The 25,883-nt window shown below is 34.0% G+C and overlaps 1 protein-coding gene across 1 annotated transcript in view; it reads left to right on the top strand.

Annotated features, from left to right (window-relative positions):
• The window catches only part of Cfap47 (cilia and flagella associated protein 47), a 393,644-nt gene that overhangs the window by 124,613 nt on the left and 243,148 nt on the right, over positions 1–25,883 (top strand). Inside the window, exons 29-33 of the mRNA XM_074062282.1 lie at positions 98–329; positions 6,372–6,593; positions 12,771–12,852; positions 13,693–13,821; positions 19,974–20,166. Coding sequence (XP_073918383.1) covers positions 98–329; positions 6,372–6,593; positions 12,771–12,852; positions 13,693–13,821; positions 19,974–20,166 — 858 coding nt within the window. The remainder of the gene's footprint in view (positions 1–97; positions 330–6,371; positions 6,594–12,770; positions 12,853–13,692; positions 13,822–19,973; positions 20,167–25,883) is intronic.

The following is a 25,883-nucleotide window of genomic DNA, read 5'->3' as shown; positions in this document are numbered from 1 at the left end:
AAGTACTTCATTTGTATACATACAAATAGTAATTGCTCATAGAATATTTAACTTTATTGTCAAGTAATCACTTTTTATACACTAATTTAAATTTTAGGAATGGAAATAGCACCTCAACGTTCAAATTCAGATGAAAGTGAAATATTAAGGAAAGCAAAAGCTGTGTCTTTGGAAAAGGAAGAGAAAAATGAACAATTCTTTTTACCTGAAGAAGGAACAAAAGCATATAACTTCTTTCAGAAGGTGGTAAATGCAGCTCAGACATGGTTCAGTCTCTTTGGCTGGCCTGAAGGACCTCATTCCCTTTCCATTCCAGAGACTATAAGAAGGTGACACTTATCTGTTTCTCTGAAGTCCTTGCTTTGCATCATATTCTAAAATATAATCTATTTATTGAGATCATTTTAAGTCAAACACTTAAATATTAAACAATTTAGTCTAAGCCAGTATATGAGACTATTAAGAAGAGTAAAAAATGCAAATATAAGCCCTTTTGTCCATGTGTACTTTTTATATAACGTAATTCCCTTTTTAATATTTTGAAACTAACTTTTTATTAACATATATTAATTAAATAAAAATGTGTTTCTTTGTGATATTTTTAATACATGTATGTAGTATACTTTGGCCTTCTCCACACCCACTTATACTTTCTTCTCCATCCTGTCCTTACTTGTTGGCCCCTCCTTCTTCCCAAATAGTCTCCTTTTCTATTTTCATGTTAGTTTTTAAAATCTAGATGGAACAAAATGTGATATTTGTCTTTCTGAGTTTTTGCTTAACATGGTGATTAACATAATGCTGAACATCGTGATTTCCAGTTCCACTCATCTTCTTGCAGTGACATATTTTGTTCTTCTTTATGGCTAATAATGTTCCATTGTGTGCCACATTTTCTTTATTCATTTATCTGGTAATATTTCCCTAGTTTGAATCCATAATAAGAATCACATTTTGTCTTCTATGTTTTGAGTGAGTAGAAAAATCATGGCAATAGCAATGTTTGTATGAGAGGAGAAGCCAGACCCACACAATGAAAAAGTAAAGAATTTACTATATCGCATAGACCTTCATTATAAGTGCCCTAAATCAGACATCGAAGAGTTGAACTTATTTTGAAAGATCTCCAGTTTTTCCTGGGAGCTAAGAGTGCTATTTTCTCTACACATATTTCCTTGGATAGAAAATCAGGCTGGCTTTTCCATATATAGTACTTCTGTTAGTCATCATGATTACTGTACCTTGTGCCACTTCTTCCTTTGTATCTGTGAATATCTTTTATGTTCTTATAGGAAAAAAGGGACTTCCTATTTCTCCAGTAGCCTATCACCATACAGTACTTCATTATGATTGATTCTGCAGTTCAATTCCAACTGTTCTCAATGTAATAGGTACTCTTCAAAGTTTCTGTTATACTAATGGTCCATTTCCCAATTTCAGCTGTAGCTTCATTCCCTTTCTCCAGTCTTTCTGACATTTCAGGAATATTTTGAGGAGAGAAGATAAGCATATATATTCAGTTTATTATCAGACCTTTCCTCCTCAAATATTTTCATAATTTTACTCTTTCAGTTATTTTCTTGTAGTCCCATCTTAATAGATTTATCTTTATAACCTTAATTATTTCTGTCTAGTGCTCCATGCCCCACTGAGCTTCCTTTAAAAGAATTCTATAATGATATTTTATTAATAATGATTAATATATATGTTGTACTCTTGCTATGTAAAAAGCATCATTGTATACACCTATAAATATTAAATCACTTGGTTTTTATAACTCCTCTATGAGGGTAGGTACTATTATTGTTGCCACTTTACTGATGAGAAACTGAATCAGAAGCAGAGAGAGAATAATTATCCCAAGATCATACAGACACTAAATAGCTGAGGCAGGATTTCAATCCAAGCATTCTACCCCGCAGAGCAATTATTTTAAACAAATACTTTTAACTGCCACTGATCAGTTATCAGACAATCATATTAAAATTTATGAAGTTTTAACATCTGAAAGACATGAACTGAACTCCCACCATGTGGCATGTTTTCATTTGTCTTTTGGTTGGACACTGTAATTACCTGCAAGTAGGTATTTTATTTCAGAGACATTAAGAATATAGTACTCCAGAACTGAAAATAGTTCTGTAATCCTTATGGTTTATAGGCTAAATTTAGAATTTCAGACAAACTGAAGCTTAAATTCTTGGAAAAGCTATAAATTCTAGTGGCTTGTATGTTAATAAGGAAAAAGGAATTGGCTGGCCTTACATAGAATAATCCTAGCTGGAGAAATATCCATTATGTGATTTGTTATCTGGAAAAATGAAATCCATCCTTATGGTATGGGTACGAATTTTTTATTTTCTTTCTAACATTATTGAAATATTTTTGACATGTTTGCACATCTGCTCTCTTGAACCTGAGGAGATGTTGTCAAAAATGTTGCTTTTTTAGGGGCTGGGCATCGTGGTTCACATCTGTAATCCCAGATACTCAGGAGGTGGAGATTGGGAGGATTGTAGTTCAAGGCCAGCTCAGGAAAAAGTTAGTGACTCTGACCCAAGAAAGAAACCAGGCATGGTGGTTTGCACTTGCAATTCCAGCTATGTGGGTGGCCATTGATAGGGGGATCACTGTCTGAGGCCAGCTCCAGGCAAAAACATGAGACACTATCTAAAAATTAAAGCAAAAGGGATGGAGATGTGGTTCAAATGGTAGCATGCCTGCCTAGCAAGCCTGAGGCCCTGAGTTTAAATCCCAGTACTGTGAAGGAAAAAATAGAAACACTGCTTTTTAAGCATCTCAAGTAATTTTACTCTCCATTAGTACCAATTCATAGGAGCAAGAGCAACAGGGCCAGATCATTTGTTGATTTGCAAGATAATTCAGGTAGAACAACAAAAAAAACCAGACTGGAACAATGGCTCACAACTCTAATCTTAGCTAGTCAGAAGGTGAAGATGGGGACGATTGTGATTTGAGGCCAGCCTAAGCAAAATGTTAGTGAAACCCCAACTCAACAAATAGTTGGGGTGGGTGTGGTGGCATGCACATGTCAACCCAGCTGGTTGGGAAGCATAAATAGACAGGTTGCAGTTCAGGCCAACCTGGGGAATAAAGAGAGATTCTATCCCAAATATAACTAAAACAAAAAGGTCTGGGGGTGTGGCTTAAATGGTAACATGCCTTCCCAACAAGCACAAGGCCTTGAGTTCACCCCTCTAATGCCACCAAAAATTTTTTTTTAAGGGAACAAAATTTAAAAAAAATATTTGAAGGAGTTCTTATTATTATTTAAGTCTTAGTTTGTATTCAAGTTCTAGAGGCCCTTAGATATTATTTTTATAGCCCTTTCCCAAATCACCCAAAGATGGAAATAGCCATTGAAAAAAGATAATAAAACCTAACTTGTGTTTTAGAAATCATCAGATAAAACATACTTAAGCATTTTATTCCACTTCAGTTTTGAGTTATGGGAATTAACATTTTGTCCAAACACACCTGGGAAGAACTCTAAGTAATTGATAATAGATCATTTAATCATGCTGGAAATCCCATTTTATCTGAGGAAAGTAATTGTAATTGTAATGGTGCTATTCTAGAATTCCACTTTAACATGTATCTCCCTGTAGCTGCCACACTCCCATACCACATCCTAGAATGTCTGTCAAGAAACTTAAGAGGGAAAGGTTCCATTCATTTCATCCCAGAGAAGTGTAAGTATATAGAATCTTGTAGAAAATCAAATTTATAAGTGAAATGTTTCATCATTCACAAGAGCTTCAAAATGATGAAAATATGTTCTTTATTTGCATTTCCTCATCGGCCAAATGGTGATGATAATACCAACCTCATAGGAATGGTGTAGTATGTAAAAGATGTAATAGCTTTTAATCTTTAATCTTACTAAAACAGAATTTAGAATCTAGTAAGTGCTCAATAAATGTTAGCTATTTTTCATAAATTTAATTAGGAGTATGCTATGTATTTCTATATTTATGAGTATTTTTGCCAATTTTATTTGCCAGCTAAGTCAGTTTTTAACATTTATTGCATGCTTATTCAAATTATATTTCATTACTTATATTTCAGCTTTCCATACAAGATTTTCCCTAGCTTTATAAAATTTATTTTAACTCTTTTGTATTTTGTGAACTTTACTTGTGTGTGTCTATGAATATGAGTATGAGTATGAGTGTGTGTGTGTGTGAAAGAGAGAGAGAGAGAGAGAGACAGAGAGACAGAGAGAGAGATGCTTTTCTCTTTGCAACTTTGAGCTCCTGGAAAGCTCAAATTTAATAATAGTAAAATAAAATGTCACTTTCATTTCTGGGCACGCTGCCCATTCACATTGCCAACAGTGACCACCACCAACAAAATAGCAGAAATTTATGTTTAGATTAAAACTAAGTGTTTAAATGAAAGTGGTTGAAATAACTCATTTACATTGATGTCCTTGAATTTTTTTATCTCTGCACATTATTATGTGAATAATGAAACATTTTGTAATTTTATTTTCAAAATAGTTTCTTCTTAACTGTTTTACTGCTGACTTTCTGATGATAGTGGTAAATGGTGGGTGATGATTTCTTTTCATGGAATGACATGTAGTAAATACATTCAGCTTTTTACATGAGTATATTTTCTATCTTCAACATAGATGAATTCACATAATTAAAAAAACTTGAAATAATTTAATATCTTAATACTTAAACAAGAGGAGAAGGAATAAGGTTAAATTATCAAGTTTTTACTTAATGATCAGTACATTGGTGGGATATGCATGCATGTAGACATTAAAGAAAAGATTGTATAGTTTTTATATCATAGTTAATTCTCTTAATGGGAAATTAAATTAAATGATTAACATTACCTTTTACTCTAAAAACCTGCTGGACACTAATTTTAATTTGTGAATTTTAGTTAATTCTCATTTGCTACATCACAAAACAAAACACACATGACTACAGACCCATAAACCAAGTATACCACTGAACTCACTTATAAAGCAAATCCCTGCACAGGCATCACATTCCTGACACTCTGCAAGTCTCTTGTAAACCTGGCAACACTACTAAAGCTATCGCACAAAGAAAACTGTCTTGAAATTACAGTTTATTTTAGTTTTAATAATTTTATTGTGGCTGGGTGTCTGTGGCTCACACCTGTATCATAGCTACTTGGGAGACTGAGATTGGGAGTTCAGAGGTTCGCTGTTCCAGGCCATCCTGGGAAAATTGTTTGCAAGACCCCATTTCTAAAGTGACCTGAGCAAAATGTACTGCAGGTATGGCTCAAGCATTAGAGCACCTGCTTTGCTTGCACAAAGTCCTGAGTTCAAATCCTAGTCACACCAAAAAACAAAACAAAACAATACAAAAAAAACCCAACCTGGTCACATACAGGAAGTGATTTCATTGTTGATATTCAGTGTAATTTCATTAAGGTCACAGACCATCCCCTTGGAAAATTTTCAACATTTTGATTTGGGGCCAACATTTAATTAGTTTTTATGAACATCCAACTTGAAAAATTGTGTATTTTCCATGTAATTACATTAAACAAAGTTTGCTGATTTTGACATTGCTTACCAATTAGTAAGGTGAATTAGTTAAAATTTTGACTTACATTTGTATATTTGAGTATTTTGTAAACATGCAATTTCATTTTATACATTTTTGAGGTGTTATATAAGTGCCTTCAACTGTACAATTGTAACATCTTCATAAAATTGTAACTTTTATTCCTATGAATTTTTTGTAATCTTGGTGATGCTTTGTACCCTAAATACTTTGTTTTATCTAGGTAATCTTTATATAGCATTTTTGTTTGTTTTACATAAATCTTTCTGTTTCCCATGTCTTTTTTATACCTACCCTATCTTTAGCTCATTCTTATTTCAATATTTTTCTTAATTTTAGCTTGTGATTCATGTAAATCTAATACAATTATTATAAAATTAGATTTCAATCTTCAATCTTTTCTAACCTCCTTTATTATAGAAATGACCTCTAATTTATAGCATACAAAATTGTGCTTAGCAAGGTTTAGTAACTTGTCATACTCACAGTTAGTAGATGACAAGTTCGGGAGTCAACCCCCATTCTCTTTCATAGATCTAATCTATTCACAATCTAATCCTTCTAACTTAACTGTCACAAAACTAAACAATGTTGTATGTTTGAATGAAATACTAGAAATCTCTGTGAATACTTAAAAATCAAATTTAGACTGATGAATAGCCAAGCGATATATAGTTTGGAATTATTTTTCTTGGTTGATTTTAATATTATTTTATTTAGTCATTGAGCATGTTTTTTCCCACAATGTAAAATTTCAAGACTGTTTTTTAATTTAAAGTATTTTCCCCATAGGGATGTGCAAAAAATACAGTTCTATTCATCAACTTCATCACCCAAGAAATATTCTAGACAGAGTGATTTTTCCAAATATAATAAGACCATTTATGATGTGCTGCTCCACTTGAGTGGGAAAATGCCACCTGGAATTAGTGCAAGCCAATCTTTACCTGTGGATGACACTGAAAGAGTGCTTCAACTTCATTTGCAACATTCCTCACTTCTGGACTTTCTTACGTAAGAAATGTGTTAATTTAAGCATGTAACTATGACTTGGATAGATAGATAAATGGATGGATGAATTGATGGGTGAATGGATGGATACATAGATCAACTTTGGAATTATTTGTCTTTTTATCAGATATCTATTTTACGTACCCTATAACATACAGCATGGAAAATATATGCTGTTTAACAGAAAATAAGAATTCCATGTTCTTTTTGTATTTATAATTTGTGGCAGTCATTTTCAAGCTTTATCATGCATCCAAAACTCCCCTGGGGGGTGCTTTTTTAAACAACCCGCTGCCTTGATCAGAGTTTATTATGCTAATTTGTAATTATAACAAGTCTCAAAGTGGTACCGAAAGTCCTGGTCTATGACTTTATTTTGAAAATTCTGATGTAAGGCACATTTATTTTATAAATCCACTAAGCAGTAAAAGGGAAAAAACAATAAGCTTTATTGCTCAGATTACTGTCAGTATCATCTCATCCTCTGTGAACTTTTACTTTCCATAGTTAAAATATTAAATGTTAAAGTAAAAAGCAGATGAAAAGTTTCACAATTGATTTATAATAAACTATAAGAAAAATAGTTGTGATCATAGTCCTGTGTTACTCTACAGAGATTAATTGGTAGGTGGCCAAGAGATGGAAAAGCTATGTTTATTAAAAGTCTGAAGGGAGGGCTGCTGAATTTATATTGTTTCTTTTGCCTGCATTTCAGCATCCTTGGTCAATAAAATTCCCTGCATCTACAGGCACTATTCTTACTATATCTTCATTCTCCTTTCTCACTAAAATAGCATTTATTAAATGTAAGGAATCTGCCCCATTGTTGGCCAGAGGTATACATCTGTCTTACTAGGAGTGAGAATGAAAGGTAAGAAGAGGACTCAGAGAAGGAATAGAAGTGAAATACTTGACATTCAGGGTTTTTTTTATTTACAAATTAAATTTTTGAGTTCCTAGCAGTACTATGTATTGAAAGTTGGGCATAGTACTAAATAAAATGTTTATTTCACTTGTCAGGCTCTCAATATCATAATTGTCAAAATTGGCTTAATTACCTTATGGCTTATAGTGAAGCTAGAAGTTTCTAAGTCACTGAAAGTGACTGAGTCAAGACCCAGACAGCCTGTCATGGAGGATGTAATATTGGAACATTAAGATAAACCCACCAAACAAGCAGGAGTGGCATACAGCTGGCCCTGAATCCACAATATGAATGACAAATATTTTTTGACTGGGGAGTGGCTGAATCATTTTTAGGGGACCTCTTGATTTTGATAAGACTAAGAAAAGAGACACAACATCCCCATCTCATATATCAGCAACACGTTTTCATTTCTCAAAAGGTTGTAGGCACAAATGAGACATTGTCAAAGACATTAGGAATCTAGAAAAGCAGTCACAGACCTGTATATACAGATAGTTACAAGTGTGCCTGTCTCATGTAAACACAAATAAATGGCTAATTCAGATCCTAGAGCATTATGTATTTTGGCAATCCTCCCTTAGAAAATGATAACAAATTGAAAATACAGAAATAGATGCATAGCTTTAGAAGGTATTGTGAATGTAAGGAAGCCTGAAGCTGTAGCTTTATTTATTGGACAATGAATGTTTTCCCAGATACCTTCTTGCATTAGAGGTGTGGAGAGAGGGAGCTGAAATGTTGAGTATTTATTCCCAAGATCATAACTATCTTAAATAGATTGTTGGGGTCATAAGACACAAAAAGACCCAAAGATGCATAAAGAAGAAAGTTTTCATTTTCTTTTTATATCCAATCTAAGTAGAAGAATGGGAAAGATTATATCACAAAAATCATTGCCAGATCCACTACCTTATCATTGAATCTGTGAATTTGTGAGTATCTTGAGAGTAAGAATCACATCATATTCATCTGGTATCTTTAACACCCAGGGTCATTGATAGTACAGAATGAGGTCAATGTCCACTAAATACTTACTTCTTAACATTTTCTTCCACAGACATTTGCTTTCTGAGTGTGTCAGTTTATGTGGCATAAGGAATAAAACTTTGAAATTGGGTGTCAGCATGGTCATATAAAGCTTTTGAGGAAAATGTGAAATATAAAAATTTGGGGTAAAAGTAGCTCAGGTAAAGGATTCACATTCTGTGTGAGAGTGTGTGTAACCAATGTGAGATGGTCAAATTAGAGAAAGGTGGAGCATGTATTATGAATTTTAAACACTAAACTTTATTTATAATATTAAATTATGAACTCTCAAAAAGAACTATATTTCATCATGCCTGTATTAGTTTTCTAGGGAAGACTGGGTATCTTAAAGACTAGAAATTTATTTTTTCACAGTTTTTGAGGATAGAATTCCAACATCAAGTTATCAGCAGGTTTGGTTTCTTCAGAGACCACAATCTTTGGCTTGCAGATGGCTTCTTACTGTGTCCTCACATGTTCTTTCCTTGGTGTACACATGCCCTTGCTGTCTGTCTGTGTGTTCAAATTTCATCTTGTTGTAAGAACATTAGCCAAATTTGATTAGGGCCTAGTCTGATAATTTCAGTTTACATTAGACACTCCTTTGAAGACCTTTAAGCCCAAATACAGTCACTGTGGGAAGTATTAGGATTTAGAGTTTCAACATATGAATTTAGAGGAAAGACCTAATTCAGACCACAACAATGCTGTATGTGTTGTATTATAAACATATTATATAATTGGACATAATATTTTATAGTAAATTTTACATGGATATATTTCCAGTAATCTGTTTAATGTTTCTTGTCATCTGTGCTTTTATGGACTAAATTGTGTCTCACTCCAAATTCATATGTTGAAACCTTAACTCCTTGAAGTCTTTAAGGAGGTTTTAATAAGGTTCAATGAAATCATAAGTATGATAGGACTAGTGTCCTTAGAAGAGAAAAAAGATGTTTCTCTTCCCTCCTCTCCCTTTATCTCTCCTTCTCTAATTTCCTGTTAGGTGAAGGCACAGTGAGATGGTAGCCATCTATAAGAAAAATACATTTCTATTGCTTAAGCCAGCTAACCTGTATTATGTTCCTACAGCATACCAACATGATGACTAATATACCTTTCACTTGTGATCAATAAACATTTTTATGATGTGATTAATTTCACTTGAAAAATATGAATTTTATTTATAATTTTCATATTCTAAAAGTATACTACAAACATCATGTACCTTACATTGTAAAATAAGATACAATATGAATATAAAATTATAGTAACTTATTTTTTTAATTCCATTGAGTTTTAAAACAAATTGATCATTCACCAAAAATAAACATATTTAGAAAAAGTACCTCACATCTTATGGGTAGATTTAATTTCATTTTTGGTTTTTACTTCTATCATCTTTAAAAACTTTATGCCCTTCTTCTTTATGTATAATTATTATGGTATACTGTGTAATGAATCTGCATCTACGAATGAAAATATTTAAAAGTAGCGAGGTGATCCTAAAAAGTTGCACTGAACTGGAATAAATGAACATGATTTTTTTTTTTTTGCAGTACTGGGGCTTGAACTTAGAGCCTTTACTTTGAGTAACACCACCAGCCCTTTTTGGTGAAGGACATTTTTGAAATGGGATCTCATGAACTGTTTGCCTGGGGTGGCTTCGAACTCTGATCCTCCTGATCTCTGCCTCCTAAGTAGCTAGGATTACAGTGTAAGCCACTGGCGCCCAGCTTGAACATGATTTTAATCAAGTAGATGGAGGCTTAGATTCTAGCTCATTTGTGTTTCTGTGACTGCAAGTAACATCACCTGTTTTAGCTCCAAGGTCAATATCTATGAAGTTGACAGTGATAATGCCCAAACTTATTTGGTTGATGACAGAATTAGAAATAGTAAGATGTTCATTAATGACATATGGTAGATCATTATTATTATTGTTGTTAATGTAAATACAGTACAGTATAGTGTAAGACTTTTACATGCTAATGTGCTTTCTTAAAATTATTCCAATATGATAAGCATTAGCAGCATACTGAAAATGACATTTGTGATATTATTGTCACTAGGGTATTTTAAAAATGTATTTTATCAGAAATGAGCATCTTGTTTACATAAAAGAATGTCACAAATCCAATATTTATGTTATAATTTGTATTTATTAGATGGAATAGAAACTTTATTGCAATTTTTATAACTTTGAAACAGAAACAACCTGACTTTTAATTTACCATTTCGTACTTTTGACCCTTAAATATTTTTAACAAAATAAACCCCTAATATGTCAAAATTCAGATACGTTTATTTCAGAAGGACTGTTATGTGCATATAATCTAATGTAATATTAATTGGGAGCAAAAGAAGGCCTGAATAAGTATATAAATCCTGATTGTATCTGCATTATAGAAATTAAACAATTTTGTAATAGCTTCATTAAGTGCTATGGTACTTGAGATTTTTCTGTTATTTTTATTGCATTCTTATTGACATAGTTCCCGGTAGTGTTGACATTAACATGGGTCATTTCTGTTTTGACATTTTATGATGTGAGACTGCAAGTACGGAAGAATGATTTGGCACTAAAACCAACCCATTCAGATTTATTTGCTCTTTATCAGCAAATGCATGCCTATCAGGATATGTTGACTGTGATAAAATTACTTAACATTTAGAAAGTGGCAGTATGGTTAATAAAATTGGGTCATTAATCCAAGATATGTGCATATGTTTCATCACAGAAATAAATGTATTAAAATTCAAAATAGTCATAAATGATTCTCTAGTTAAATTTGATGACACGGTGGTGGAGGACATTTGTATTAAGTGAGTTATCTATTTTGTGCTGTAAATGAGAAATTAATTTTTAGAGACTAATTTAAGATTTTTAAAAGTAATTTTCAAAGATTAAGTTTAGAATTGAATAACTTATTCTAACACATTTTATTTTGAACTACTCACTGTAAACTTAGAAGAAATATTCAAAAAGAAATATTAATATTTAAAAGTATAACCAAATCAATTGTCAAAGGCAATTCTATATAACACTACAAAATAATCATACAATCTATTGAATAAGAAATAAATGCAAATACTGTGTCATGTACTGATGAAATTAGGCCTTGAGATAGATTCAAAATTAAAACAACAAGCATCGATAATCACAACATCAGCCTTTCAAATGAAAAGGCACGTTCCTGATCCCTCCCCAGCTTTCACCCAACTCAACTCTCTGCTCAAATTCATAGTAACATTCTCAAATACATAGTAACATTCTTCTTCTTCAGAAGCTCCCATTTCTTGGTTTCCAGTTTTCTTTAGGCTCTCAGTTGGATTTGATAGAAGTCCTTACTTCCTCCTCAAATCCTGTCTTGACTTTTGTTACAAGAAATTATTCCAATTTCTTTATATGCCTCTGAATTGTCTGTCTTTGTTTCACTCCGTAGAAACTCAACTTATTTTCACCTAATTGCATTCTTACATGGACTTTAGTTTGTGCCATTCCTGCGGAGGAGCAGCATTACATTAAAATATGACTTTATGTAGAACAACAGTAATTTGAATATAATGGTAATTAATGGGAGTAATGTACATGATGATAAAAATTCTCAAAAATCAGTAATCCGAGGACTGTAAACTCCTGAAGGTGCCTCCAGAGTTAAATACTAGATGCAGGATTTTTCTCTGTTAAGTGCTTTATTGCTGAGTGGTGTTCTGTGTTCACTAAATGAGTTAGATCAAAACACCCATATCTTTGTTAGAAAACACTTGTGACAAAATAGTACTGGACTTTTGCAGAGTGGCTTTGGTGGTAATGGACACCCATACGAAGAGTTTGGATAAAATTATTATTAGATGCTTTTGTTGTATGCAAACTTTTTCAAGACTATTTTCAAGTTTGTTATAACTACAGCAAAATGGTCACTGCACTGACTTCAAGGACCATGTTCTAACTCTCTATATACAGTTAGAATATAAAGTTCAGTGAATGTTATTATAGATACTTAATAAGTTCTTTCTCATGAATCAAATTCTTTGATTGTAACATCATATGCAATTTCACTTCCCTTAATGAATTTGAATTTTTTATTTAATTATATAAATTTTAAATTTGAAAATTAAAATTCAGTAAATGTAAACATTTAGTATTATTAAGATAGTTAAGTTGAAATTCAGTGAAATTTGTATTATACTACCATAATTTGTATTTTTCTTTTTAATTTTAGTTCTCAAGGAGGATGTATTTCACACATACACCCAGAATTTTTACTTGAACCAGAAGATTATAAGAAGTGGCTTGAAATTACAGTAAGATAATATAATTTTTAGAAACAATCTCCATAATTATTATTGGACTTATTTATATGTGGTCTTTCTTACAAGCTTCCATTTAAGATTCCTTGATTTTATATTTGAAAAATCTTAAGGCTTAAGTCTCTTTGATCAACCAATATATTTTTTCTGTATGTGCACTTATATAAAAATCTCTGGTATTCCTATGCAAAAAAAAAGATTACATGGCTTTCTTAAGTATATAAGTAATTGATCTAGGTGAAGAATTTTAAAATGAAGAATTGTGTGGGCCTATGTAAATTTTGTTCTTAAAATAAAATTTAAGACTATATATCTTCCAAAGAAAATTCTATTTTGATTTCACTGCCACTTACCACTTACCACTTCCCTTAGTTTGCTTAGTTTTAATGGAGAATAGAGAAATTAAGCCAAAAATATATGTTTCTCAACATATACAGTAAGTAAATGGACTTTAGTTGTGGACCTGTCACTACACTTACTTGACATAAGAAAGAGAGCCAGGTGCCTGTTCTTCAGCCCTGGGCTGAGTTTCTGTGGGCCAGTCCAAAGATTGTGGCTCTACTTGGGTTCAGGGTTCAGAGAGCGTTGCATTTTGTTCTTCTCCATCTACTGTAGAGTGATCTAATATATTTATGGATTGAATGAATCTATAACTTAAATAAGGGACTACACACTTTGTAAAGTCAACTGTATTGATAGTTCCTACTATTTCATCTGGAAAACTAGAGGTTTTTTTTGATGAATGTATAAAATAGGCATACAAATATAGTCAAAATTTTAGACATATATTTGCCTAGCATTTTAATTTGTGTTTTAATACTTTATTTCTTAAAGTCATCCTCTAATACTACACCTCTGAGTTCCTGTACACCTAAGGAAAAGTGTTCTGTTGTCATAGATATGAATAAGTTTGAAGGCTGGAGCAAATGGGCATGGACAGATGTGTTCCTTCAGATGTACAAGGTAACACTTCCACTCTTGTTTGCTGTTCTTTTTTTTTATTCTCATCAATAGCATATTAGTTCAAGTATATCCCATGCTGCAATAAAAACAAAATGACTTAAATATGCTAGTTTTTTTCCCTTCTGTATCAAACTATTGAGAAGTAAATGTTTCAGAGCTGGGGTATATCCCTTCTATCTTCAATACTAGCCTTTCAACTACGGGTCCAATTTTTTGAAACAAAAGAGAGCAGATGAAAGTGTAGTAGAGAGTAAGAAGATACATTTTGTGTATGTCACCTGGAAATACATTGTTGCCATTTCATATTCCATTGGGCAGAATTTAGTCATATCAACCACTAATAGTTGCAAGAGAATCTGAGGAATAGCATCTAGAATGGATGCTATGGAATATTCTAGTACTAAATGGAAGAACCAAAGTATAGATGCTAATGAAAATGTTATTCTCTAACTCTAATACAGGTAGATTCTTGCAATAAAGTCATTCTGGAGTGATATTCACCAGGACTCAGAAAACTATAGGCAAGACCAGGTTTTGATGAGATTCTCTAATTTACCTCAAGGGAAATTTCATTTGTAGGTGGATTATTGTATCATAATTATACCTTCACACACTATCTACTTAATGCATACACAAGTCCTGGTTTCAGCCTAAGAATCATTCCCTAGATTTCCAAAGGTGGCACTACAAATCTTGTCTACTAGGACCAGTGTAGATTTTTGCTGTCTTCACCCTTTGCAACCACATACAAGTGAGCTGTAAGAGTGGAAGGTTGGAGGAAAGAGTTAAATAGGAAGAGGAATTAGTCACTCAAAGTAAGTGACAAAATTGAAAGCCAAACAGTGAGTAGTATATGTAAGACTCTGACACTATTTTTTTAAATTTTGATCTTATTTTATCTCCACAACCAGCAATCCCCAGTTTAGAGATCAGGAAACTGAGGCTCACAGGCAAAATATTTTCTTCAAAGATCACATGAATTTGGCCACATGCATCAATTTGATATAAAAAATGCTTATTTCTTCCTTGTTCTCTACTTGGGGCCTAAAGTCCAAGACCCTCATGCTATCCTCTGACAATCTAAAGCATCCACTGTTGTCATCCAGCCAGACCAGACTCAAATCCTGGAGAGTTGCTTCTTCTGTACAATTCTCACTTACTCCTCCATTCCTCCTCTTCTTCCCTCATCAACCTGCCCTATATTCCTTCTTAATGTAAAGAGGACAACATCTTGTCTTTTCTTGGGTAATTCCCGGAAGAGCATATCAGGTTATTTGTGACTCCCAACCAGACACAGCTTTGAAAAAGATATTTTCTTCTTCTTTTTTTTTCTTAACTCCAGGCTGCATTATTTATAATTTTGCCACAGATGAAGAATAATAGATCTAACATGGAAAAGCTGCAGATGCACTACTTTATGGACAAAGTAGACACAATCTTGTCTCATTGCTTTCTTTACTCATTTAGTCACTCATTTATTTACAAAATCCATCCACCTCAATCAATACTCTGTGTATTAAGAAACTATGCATCAATAGTAAACTCAGAACTTAATAAAGTATGAGATGTTTAGTATATGCTCAATAAATATTTGTTGGATAAATTTATTCAAGAATTGTTGTGGCCCAGACACTGTACTAGACTCAGGGAGTGTATGAGTAAATAGCTTAATATGTTTCCTCAAAGATGTTAAGCCTAAGAGGAAGGATATTTGCAAGAAATCTGGGGCATAAGTTGGAGGAAAAGGTAGTACAATTTGTGTGAAAGATCTGGTAGGTGGGTTTTTACTGGGGGATAGGGTAGCAAAATTATTCAAGATAAAAGATTTCAGTGTGGAAACACATCTGTGTTGGAACATGCATTTTGTGAGGAATAAACAGTATGACTGAGTTGTGGATGGGAACTAAGAAAAGTTCAGTTGTTCACATCTGTTGAAGAAAAATTACTCAGTGGCACTTGTTAAAGTAAGTCAATGCAGTTTTTATTCAGGACCATTATAATAGGTACAGGGACCACTGCAATGGAATTTGCAGTAGAGGGGTGAGATTGAGCTCAATTCTGAATACAGCATGGCAAAAGTGGGAAGTCATAGCCAACAAACAGTGTAGGAGTCAGTAGATGGAAATGACTACAAGGAAGCATCATGAGTAGGGGGCAGATTCTGGTTAAAGCAACCTAGCAATATTTTGGCTGAAAGTAAGCCAGGGTGAACAAACTGTCTGGAAAGATGATAAAGAATGAGGAACCCAATCAGCTGTCAAGGATGATCAGATACTAGGGGGCCATTGAGGTCATTCTAAACTGACTGATCAGGCACAATATTGCAAAAACTGGACTTTACAAGGAAGTGAAGTACACAGATGGGACCAAGAGAACATTCAGCAGTCTGAATAAGATCTGGACAAAAAGGAATTTTGCAAGTACAAAAGCTGAATTAATGAATCTGGACTTTTGGAATTTTAATACTGAAATTAATACTGAGCTTTTGAAGGGTTTTAAACATAAGGCAGACATAATAGGCTGTGCATTCTAAAGACATCACTTTGGTACAGTTTGGAAACTATTGGGGTACCGGTATGGTGTATTTTGCTGTGGCCCACATGGGCATTCTGGTGATAGTGAGAAAGTTGACAGTGAGGCAAGTTTTGTAAATATTAGGAGCATTTGCTAAATGACTAGATACTTGGAATTGATGCAGTCAGAGAGGCCAAGGATGGCAGTGGGTTTCTTACTTGGATACTGAGTGGAGTTTGATCCCAGTCATTGAAACACAAAACAAGGAGAAAGACTAGGACTTGTAGTAGGGGGTCAGAAGGTATTACAAGAAAGAGGACATGATAAATTAATTTGGCTCCTGCTATGTTTAAGTTGTCCTGCATGATTACCAGACAAATGGAAAGAGAACTTGGTGGGATCACAAGTTTGATATTTTTCATTGATTTGGTGGTAAAGTCACAGGATTGGGTAAGATTTGCCATTAGAATAGATCATCTACAGAGCTGTATTGGTCCACTTATTGTATCTAAAGCATGGGTAGCTCTGGGTACCATATTAAACCAGAAATAGATTTTTATTGATATTTTCTGTAAAATGAAACCAAATAGACTCTGACTGAAAGTGCACAACAGATTTTTCTAATTTTAGAGGAAGAAAGTTAACTTATGGACTTTAAGACTTTTCAAAGTCTTTCAATTGTGTTTTTATAGTACATGACATTTGAAACTTAGGAAGGTCTAGATCATATAACCACCAGAATGAAAGAAGAAGGCAGTTCCATTACACTTCTATGAAAAATACTAAAATGATGCAGTTCACATTTGTGGAGGTTTATTCTCACTAGACATATGCCAGATAAATATTTGACACTTACTGGTAGATTTTTGATGAAATTTTAAAATAGTAAGAAAGAAAAGAACATGCAAATCTTAATAATTTTAAACTGTAGCTATTTGAGACACTATTTAACATAGATATGTACTACATAAAAGAAATGACAATTTTTCAAAGTTATAAATAATATACTTGACTATGAAAGTGTTTATCTTAGGCTGTATTCTTAAAGAAGCAAACTCTAAGATAAGTTTCTGAGTTCATATGGTTTGTTGCAGAGGCTTCTCAAACAAATAAGGGTAGTAGGAAATTGAAACAGAAAATACAGTGAAGCTAGTAACAGATGTGGTTGCAATCAAGTTTTCTGGTGAGTAGCTGAGGCCCAATCCACTAGAATTTTATGGGAGAAATTGTAGAACACATGTGAGATTCCTACTGATTGAGGAAGCTGTAATATTTAACTACCAACTCCCTGACCATCGTTTTTATGGGACTGCTTCTGAGTCACTATCCTCTGATGTTCCTGGCTTACCTTGTGTTCGATGCATACGTTCCCATGGACCAGAAAATTAAATCCCTCCTTTGTGAATTTGTAGGTGTTTAGAATTTAGCAGGTTTCAGAATGCTGAGGTGAATGCTGTGTAGCTATGACTAAGATACCAACAATATCTCTATAGTATATGTCATTCAAATTGTGGTCTTCGCACCAATGCCAACGGATGAACCAAGGAACTGAGCTAGTAATGTGTACTATAAAGTAAACTAACGATTTAGTGATAGATGGATAGATAGATAGGATGGAGAGGGAGGGGGCAAGAAGTAGAATATTAATTTCTTCATCTCATCTAGAACCTGTATCAAATGACTAGAGAAGTGTAACTTTGAATAATTCTTTGCTGTGTTACTCTACTGGTCAAAGAGTCCTTTCCTTAATATTATTCATTTTTAAATCCAGATACATTACTTCATGATACCACATGTAGTATGTTTATAGTGAATGGTAATATTATGTAAATATGCCAAATTTCACAGCATAGGATAAAATATGTCAAATTATAAAATTTTATACACTTTTGTAATCTTAAAAATAGACCCCTTCAATGGTAACCAGAATATACAGGGAACTTAACAAACTAAACTCTCCCAAAATCAATGAACCAATAAAGAAATGAGCAACTGAACTAAACAGAACTTTCTCAAAAGAAGAAATTCAAATGGCCAAAAAAACACATGAAAAAATGATCACCATTTCTATCCATAAAGGAAATGCAAATGAAAACCACACTAAGATTCCACCTCACCCCTGTTAGAACAGCCATCAACAAAAACACCACTAACAACATGTGTTGGCGAGGATGTGGGGAAAAAAGAACCTTCGTACACTGCTGGTGGGAATGCAAGCTAGTGCAATCACTCTGGAAAAAAATATGGAGGCTTCTTAAAAATATAAACACAGATCTGCCATATGATCCAGCAATACCACTCTTGGGAATATACCCAAAGGAATGCGGCACAGGTTACTTCAGAGGCCCCTGCACACCCATGTTTATTGCAGCGCTATTCACAATAGCCAAGTTATGGAAACAGCCAAGATGCCCCAGTACTGATGAATGCATTAAGAAAATGTGTTATTTATACACAATGGAATTTTACTCAGCCATGAAGAAGAATGAAATCTTATCATTCACAAGTAAATGGTTGGAACTGGAGAACATCATTCTGAGCGAGGTTAGTCAGGCTCAGAAGACCAAAAATTGTATGTTCTCCCTCATATGCGGACTTTAGATCTAGGGCAAATACAGGAATGTGGTTGGACTTGGATCACAAGAGCACATACAGGAGGTATGGGAATAGGTAAGAAACCCAAAACATGAAAGCGTTTGATGTCCCCACTCCAGAGGAACTAATACAGAAACCTTAAAGCAACAGAGGTCAATATGAGAAGGGGATCAGGAACTAGTGAAAAGGTCAGTTTGAGATGAATCAACTTGGGTTGTAACACATTTGTACATGGAAACAATGCTAGGAATCTCTCTGTATAGCTATCCTTATCTCAACTAGCAAAAATGTTTTGTCTTTCTTATTATTGCTTATGTTTTCTCTTCAATAAAATTAGAGATAAGGGCAGAACAGGTTCTGCCTGGAAGCGAGGAGGAGGTTGGGGGGAAGAGGGAGGAGGTGGGGGTTTGGGGGAGATATGGCCCAAACAATGTATGCACATGTGAATAAGTGAATAAAAAAATAGACCCCTTCAATAAGTATCTATGTCAAAAACAGTTTTGTTTGTGTAATTTATTGCTTTGATTTTCAATTTTGGGGGTGTTTTTTGGAGACAAGGTCTTGCTATGCCAGGCAAGCTGGCCATGAATTCACAATCTTCCTACCTTAGCCTTTCAAGTGCTGGAATTATAGGTGTGAACCCACCATGCCAGTTTTCAAAATTTTTATTTTTAAGTTGCATAAGCTGCTAAAAAAATAAGAAAATGATTTTGAATCCTTGTGTTTTAAATGAATTGGCATTTTAACAGATTGATCCTCTAATGTAGTTATTATTTTAATTGGGTAATAAGCTGCTCCTCAAAATTATATAGTATGACACCCCATGAACTAAATGCTATAGAAACAAAATGTTGGGGATTCAAAATGAACATTAGTGGCATGCATCTTATTTTCTCTTTCAATCCTGAATGAATTTACTTAACCAGAAAATATTTGTACCTTCCTTTATTTAACTACATGTCGTATTTTTATTTACTCTTCAAATATTTATTTGTCCGTTTTTCATTCAAGTCTAGTAAATGTTATCTCTTTCTTAATTTTAGGTTTTGGTTCTATCCCGGGTTGCACCACATTGCTACAATTCTGTGCCCCCTATCGATATGCAAAATTCACCAAAAATCAACCCTTCTTTTGTATCTAGCAACATATATTCTAATGCTGAAAGGATTCTGCTTAGTTGGTTGAACACAAATTATGAGAATACTCGACATGTTATATGGAAAAATACTCAGAGAGGTGAGAACTTGGTTTCTTTGAATAAATTATTGCAAATTATAATGTGACTATGTAAATGAGCCAGAAAACTACATTCAGCCTCCAGGGACTCTAGACGCAATTCCACCATTTATACTGTGTTCTGTAAAAAAAGAAAATATGTCTTTTTTATTATGTTCAGGACTAGATAACAAAAGATACATGTTTTATTATTTGGAGAAAAAATGCTGAAATATGTAGAGATGATGTGGACATGAAAGATTACAATGTCAATGGTATAAGTTATTTGATTTAGATGTAGCATTCAAACGTTGTGCATAATTAGTTAGGTCAAGTGAAATTTGGTGACAAATCATCTTATTTGTCATAGGAGGGTCATGTTAGATGTCACTAAGTCCAGTGCTTCATGAATTGTTTGGAGGATATGTCATTTTAGCTCCATGTAAGTGTTCACAGATAGACCAGCCATAGTATTCAGGCAGGTACTTCCCAATCGTGCTCTTGCAGGATGAAGCTCTCTCAGTTATATCTGAAGAACCTTAAAGTGTTTGGAAAAGTTCTAATTGGGAAAGTAGCTGTGAATTTTCCTTAGTCATAAGCATTGATTTTAATGACAACAATGTGAATGGTCATTGTTCTTTTAGCTTCAATTCTGCTCTTCTCTTCCAAGTGTGCACAAACCTATTGTATTCAGAGTAGGCTTTGTTTTGGCATATAATAACTAATTTTTATATTCAACCCTCAGAGTTTAATCCAAACTTTAGAATGGGTTTAGTTTCTAATGTGGCTTCAAATATAATTGTTCTTAAGAAAGTGAGTGACATCAAGATTAAAAGAGATAAACCAGGCAAGGTGATAAACACCTGTTATCCCACCACTGAGGAGGGTGAGACAGGAGATTACCAGTTCAAGGACCAGCCAGGTCTGCATACCAAGACCCTGTTTCAACAAAACAAAAAAATAGTTTGTGAGATATATATCTATATGTTGGTATTTGGGAATAGTTAAAACTAAAGATCCATATATAAAATGTATTTTCCTCCTTAAAAATATAAAGAATTAGGTGCAACAAAAAGGTCTGGGGTATCATTTAGTGGTACAGCACTTGCAGTATGTATAAAGCCCTGGGTTTGATCTCCAGCACCACAAAATATAGAATATGGTGAAAATAAATAGTTATAAGATGGCCTACACAAACACAAATAGTTTAAGTACTATGGAATAACATTTTAACAAGAGTGTACATATATTGAAAATTAATATGGAGATTATACTTCTATTTTTACTGACAGAATAGTCCATGGAAGTTAATTTTGTATAGCTTGCTGCAGGTTTTAGGATAATGCTTATAGGCATTGCCTGGCCAATTTCCTGGTTTTTAGCACACTGAGTTCTAGGCCTTTGCAAAGCCTTTGCATTTCCTATTTTCGCTGCCTGGAACATTATCTTCCCATATACCTTCCTGGTTCCCTTTCTCAGTCTATTAAATCTCTGCTCAAATGTTAGCTTCTCTGTGATGCTTCAAGGTATCCTTCCTAGAACAACATGTACTTTTACCATTTTCTATTCTGTTTATTACTCTATAGTATGTTTTCAATACAAAATATATGAATTCACTTGTTGTCTGTCTTCTAGTAGAATATGGGCTTCTTTCTAGAAGAAATCTTACTTATATTGTTCACTGCTGTATTCCCAGAACCTAGAACTATGACTGGAAAATAATGAAAATCTACTATCTTTGTTTGTGTACAACACAATACTTTAGATTGAGTAATTTAAATAATAGAAATTGTTTTTCACAGTTCTGGAATCTGAGAAGTCCAAGATCAAGGCACCAGCAGGTTCTTTATCTGGTGAGGGCTAATCTGTTCTTCTAAGATGGCACAAAGAGGGATTGGGTGTGGCTCAAGTGATAGGGAGCCTGACTAGCAAGTGCAAGGCCCTGAATTCAAACTCCAGTACCATCAGAAAAAACAAACAAAATCTATCCAAGATGACACCTTGAAACTGATCCTTTCAAGGGGAGGAATTCTGTTACATATGTCAGAAAGTAGAAGGATAGGCCAGGTTTGGGGAGAGCATGTCTGTAATCCCAGTACTTGGGAGTATGTGGAAAAAAGATGGACAGTCCCAGTTGGCCAGGGCCACAGAGACAAGGTCTCTAAATGAAAACAATAAAGAAGAAAGCAAGGGAAGAGGTAATCACCTCCATCAAGCCCTTTTGTAGTAGTATTAATCTATCCATAATGGTGGTGCTCTCATGAACTAAATGTCTACCAAAAGTCCCCATGCCCTTATGCTGTTGCATTGGGGATTAAATTTCCAGTACATGAATTTGAAGGACACAATCATGTCATAGTACCTAACAAATTTGGTTAAATTAGTAAATGAGTAAATAAGTAGATGAGTAAGGAGATACATGCAAATTATATACATTTTCTACCTTATTTGGGATAGCTTACTAGCTCATACTTTCTAGTACAATTGTGGGAGTCAGATTAAATTGCTAGGATAGAAAAAAAAAAGATATTTTCCATGTTTAGCATATACCTGAGCACAGGATTGCATGATCAGTAAGTAGGAGGGTTTGTGAGGAAAAGCTCCTTTTGAAGCACAAGTTATTCTTTATTTCCTATATTTAGTAGAATTTTTCTTCAATATATTAAAATGTTTCATATGTGATGAACTAAGCATGATCTTGCAGAGTATTAGAAAATAACTCAGCTGGTCTATGCCCTTGCTTACCAGAAAAATTAAAAAACTACAATGAAACCTTTACATAGAAAATATAATGTACAAAAATACAATGACTACCATAAGAGTAAAACAAAGACCATAGGATTAAAGAAGAGCAATACTGAGGTAGAAATATGTGATATTAGTGGAACTCATTTAAGACAGAAAAATCAGTATAAACAAAGAGCCAGAGGTGAGAAATCTTGGGACCTGTTTATGGGGCAGCTCAGAATAAAATTGGTTAAGTCAATTCAGAAATATGACAAAATAAGGCTTAAAAGGTTGTGTAGACTACATGATGGAGATTACAGAATTTTTCACCTAGTTCATTGGGAAGACTCTAATCAAAGTGATTAGAGGAATGAGTCTACCAGCAGTAAGAAAGAATTAGATGGGGTTTGTGGTGAGAAGTTTAACAGCAGTTGTAGGCATGAGCGTATCTTAATGTAGGGGTCATGTAGAACTTGGGCATAAATAGTAAAAAAAAAAACTAATAGGGACACAATTATAAGGCCAGGTCCACGGGCTCTTGATATGTATCAGATGTAGACTATGTAATGTGGTTGAACTTGGGTCACATGATAAGGGGAGAACACACACAGGAGGTATGGGGATAGGTAAGAAACCCAAAACATGATAGTATTTGATGTCCCCACTGCAGAGGAACTACTACAGAAACCTTAAAGTGACAGAGGTCAATATGAGAAGGGGATCAGGAACTAGAAAAAAGGACAGTTAGAGATGAATCAACTTGGGTTGTAACACATTTGTACGTGGAAGCAATGCTAGGAATCTCTCTGTATAGCTATCCTTATCTCAACTAGCAAAACTGCTATGTCTTTCTTATTATTGTTTATACTCTCTCTTTAACAAAATTAAAGATAAGGGCAGAACAGGTTCTGCCTGGAAGTGAGGAGGGATGGGGGGAAGAGGGAGGAGGTGGGGATATGGGGAAGAAATGGCCCAAACAATGTCTGCACATGTGAATAAATGAATAAAAAAAGATGTAGACTATGAAGGAGAGTCAGGATGTCCTTGAAATGTCCTTCAGAGTCACTTAATGGAGTGGAAAAAAAGGAGACATCTGGAGTGAAGATGAGGGGCTCCATTTTGACCATGTAGATTTGGAGAAGTCAGTGGAAGATGGAGTCACATAGGAATATTTTTAAATTATCTTCCAACTTATCCTGTAAGGTTGACATTACTAAGGTTGGCTTGGGAATTGTTTTATAAAGGCCAAGGAAAAATTCTATGATTAGTATAAAGTTTGAAAGTTGGATAGTTATAGGGAATATTTCTGGGAAGGAGAGAAGGCAGAATGGTAAAAATAGGAAAGGAATAGAAGAGTGGTTTCATAGAAGACAAGTCAAGAGAGAATGTATTCAAAAAGATTCATGGTGAAGAACGTGATTGTTAAAAAACAAAATCACCTTATTATTAGTGCTGTAGGGTGTTTTTAAATATTACTGTTATCAGTTGTTGAGAAGGATACAAAGGACTCTGCTATTTCTAGTCCACCCAGAGAAATTAATGTTACATATGAAATAGTTAAGTTTTTACTCAGGGCTGTATATTTGGAAAGCCACTAAAGTGAGTGGTAGAAATAATCTAGACATTAGAGAAAGAAATCTAGAGAAAGGAGATGGTCCCTATGGACACAAATACTTGGAAAAGGTCTATTGAAGAGGAGGATTAGGTAATATGACTAAAATTTAACCAGATTAGATGTAGAATGTTGAAGAATCAACACTGTTTACTTCTATAAAGGAATATAAATGATTAAATTGACTTTCATCTAACCTAGGAAGAAATAGAAATTATGTATAACAGAGCAGAGGTAAAAGAGAGAACATTTGGAGAAAAAAACAGCTAGCCTTGCTTATAAATTTTTTGGGTTAACTGATTAATTGACATTGAGTCTTCCTTATGAACATTCTATCCTTGTTCAACCGAAATAAAATAATAAATAAGAAATATTTAGTTGTTCACAGCTTTTCCAGAAACTGTTAAGAGTTTAGTAGTGGAACCAACACAATAGCTTTATTTATTATGTATCCCGTGAGGTCCTTTTCTCAGCACCTCTACCTCAGTTTGGATAGATATGCTTCATTTCTCTCATTAGAATTTTTTTCCATGATGGAATTGGGAAGGACAAAGTAAGGTCATAACTTGGTAAAGGAAGGCATGTTGGAGAGTATTAAGTAGTAAAAGTTGGAAATAGCTATCTGTGGTGCCAAGCCATCCAGGACATTGACTATCAAGCCAACATTTTTAGGATACTATTCTGTTGGCTTTGGAGAATCATGGAAAATAGCTGGTTGGTGACTGCTATGATAAAATCAGTGTTTTGTCTGGCAATTGTAAATCCATGGACTGAAGAGGATGGAGTATAGACACTGTTCAGCCAGCACACCCGGATTTAGTACTGAAAGTAGACTAAGATGTCTTAATTTTGGACCAGGGAGTCAAGCACAGTTTTGGGAAGTTTCCTTTCCCAAAACCTACAGATGGTGGCTCAGAGCCACTTTTTTAAAAAGGAAAAGGGAGAGCCATCCTATGTTTGAAACTCTGTGACATGCAGTGATTTGTTCTAAGTGTAAATAGAAACCTGTGTCATATAAAATAGATGGCTGCTCTTCAGGAGGTAAATTTGCTCTTATATACCAGTAGCCGTTTGCATTGTGTGTACTTAAGCTTTTGTATAATTAATACTAAAGCATAGTTAACTTTTTTTTTTCACTGATAAACCATTTTTTCAGACCTTAGTGACAGTAACTTCTCTAGTAGATTATGCCTGTGATAAAGTATCTTCTATGTCATTTGTTTGTGTGCTTTGCTTCAATTCTTACATTATATTCGTAATGGACATTTTATCATCCTGTAATCATTGGTAATTCTGAGACATTCAACACATCAATTTGTAATGTAAAATGGAATTTCTATCAGGACTAAGAACTTTAAGTACATTCTTAATATCCTGAAATTGGAGCATTTTTATATTC

Source organism: Castor canadensis, chromosome X (genome assembly GCF_047511655.1).
Source record: "Castor canadensis chromosome X, mCasCan1.hap1v2, whole genome shotgun sequence".
NCBI classification, from domain to species: Eukaryota; Metazoa; Chordata; class Mammalia; order Rodentia; family Castoridae; genus Castor; species Castor canadensis.
This window is presented reverse-complemented; position numbering and strand designations above follow the sequence as displayed.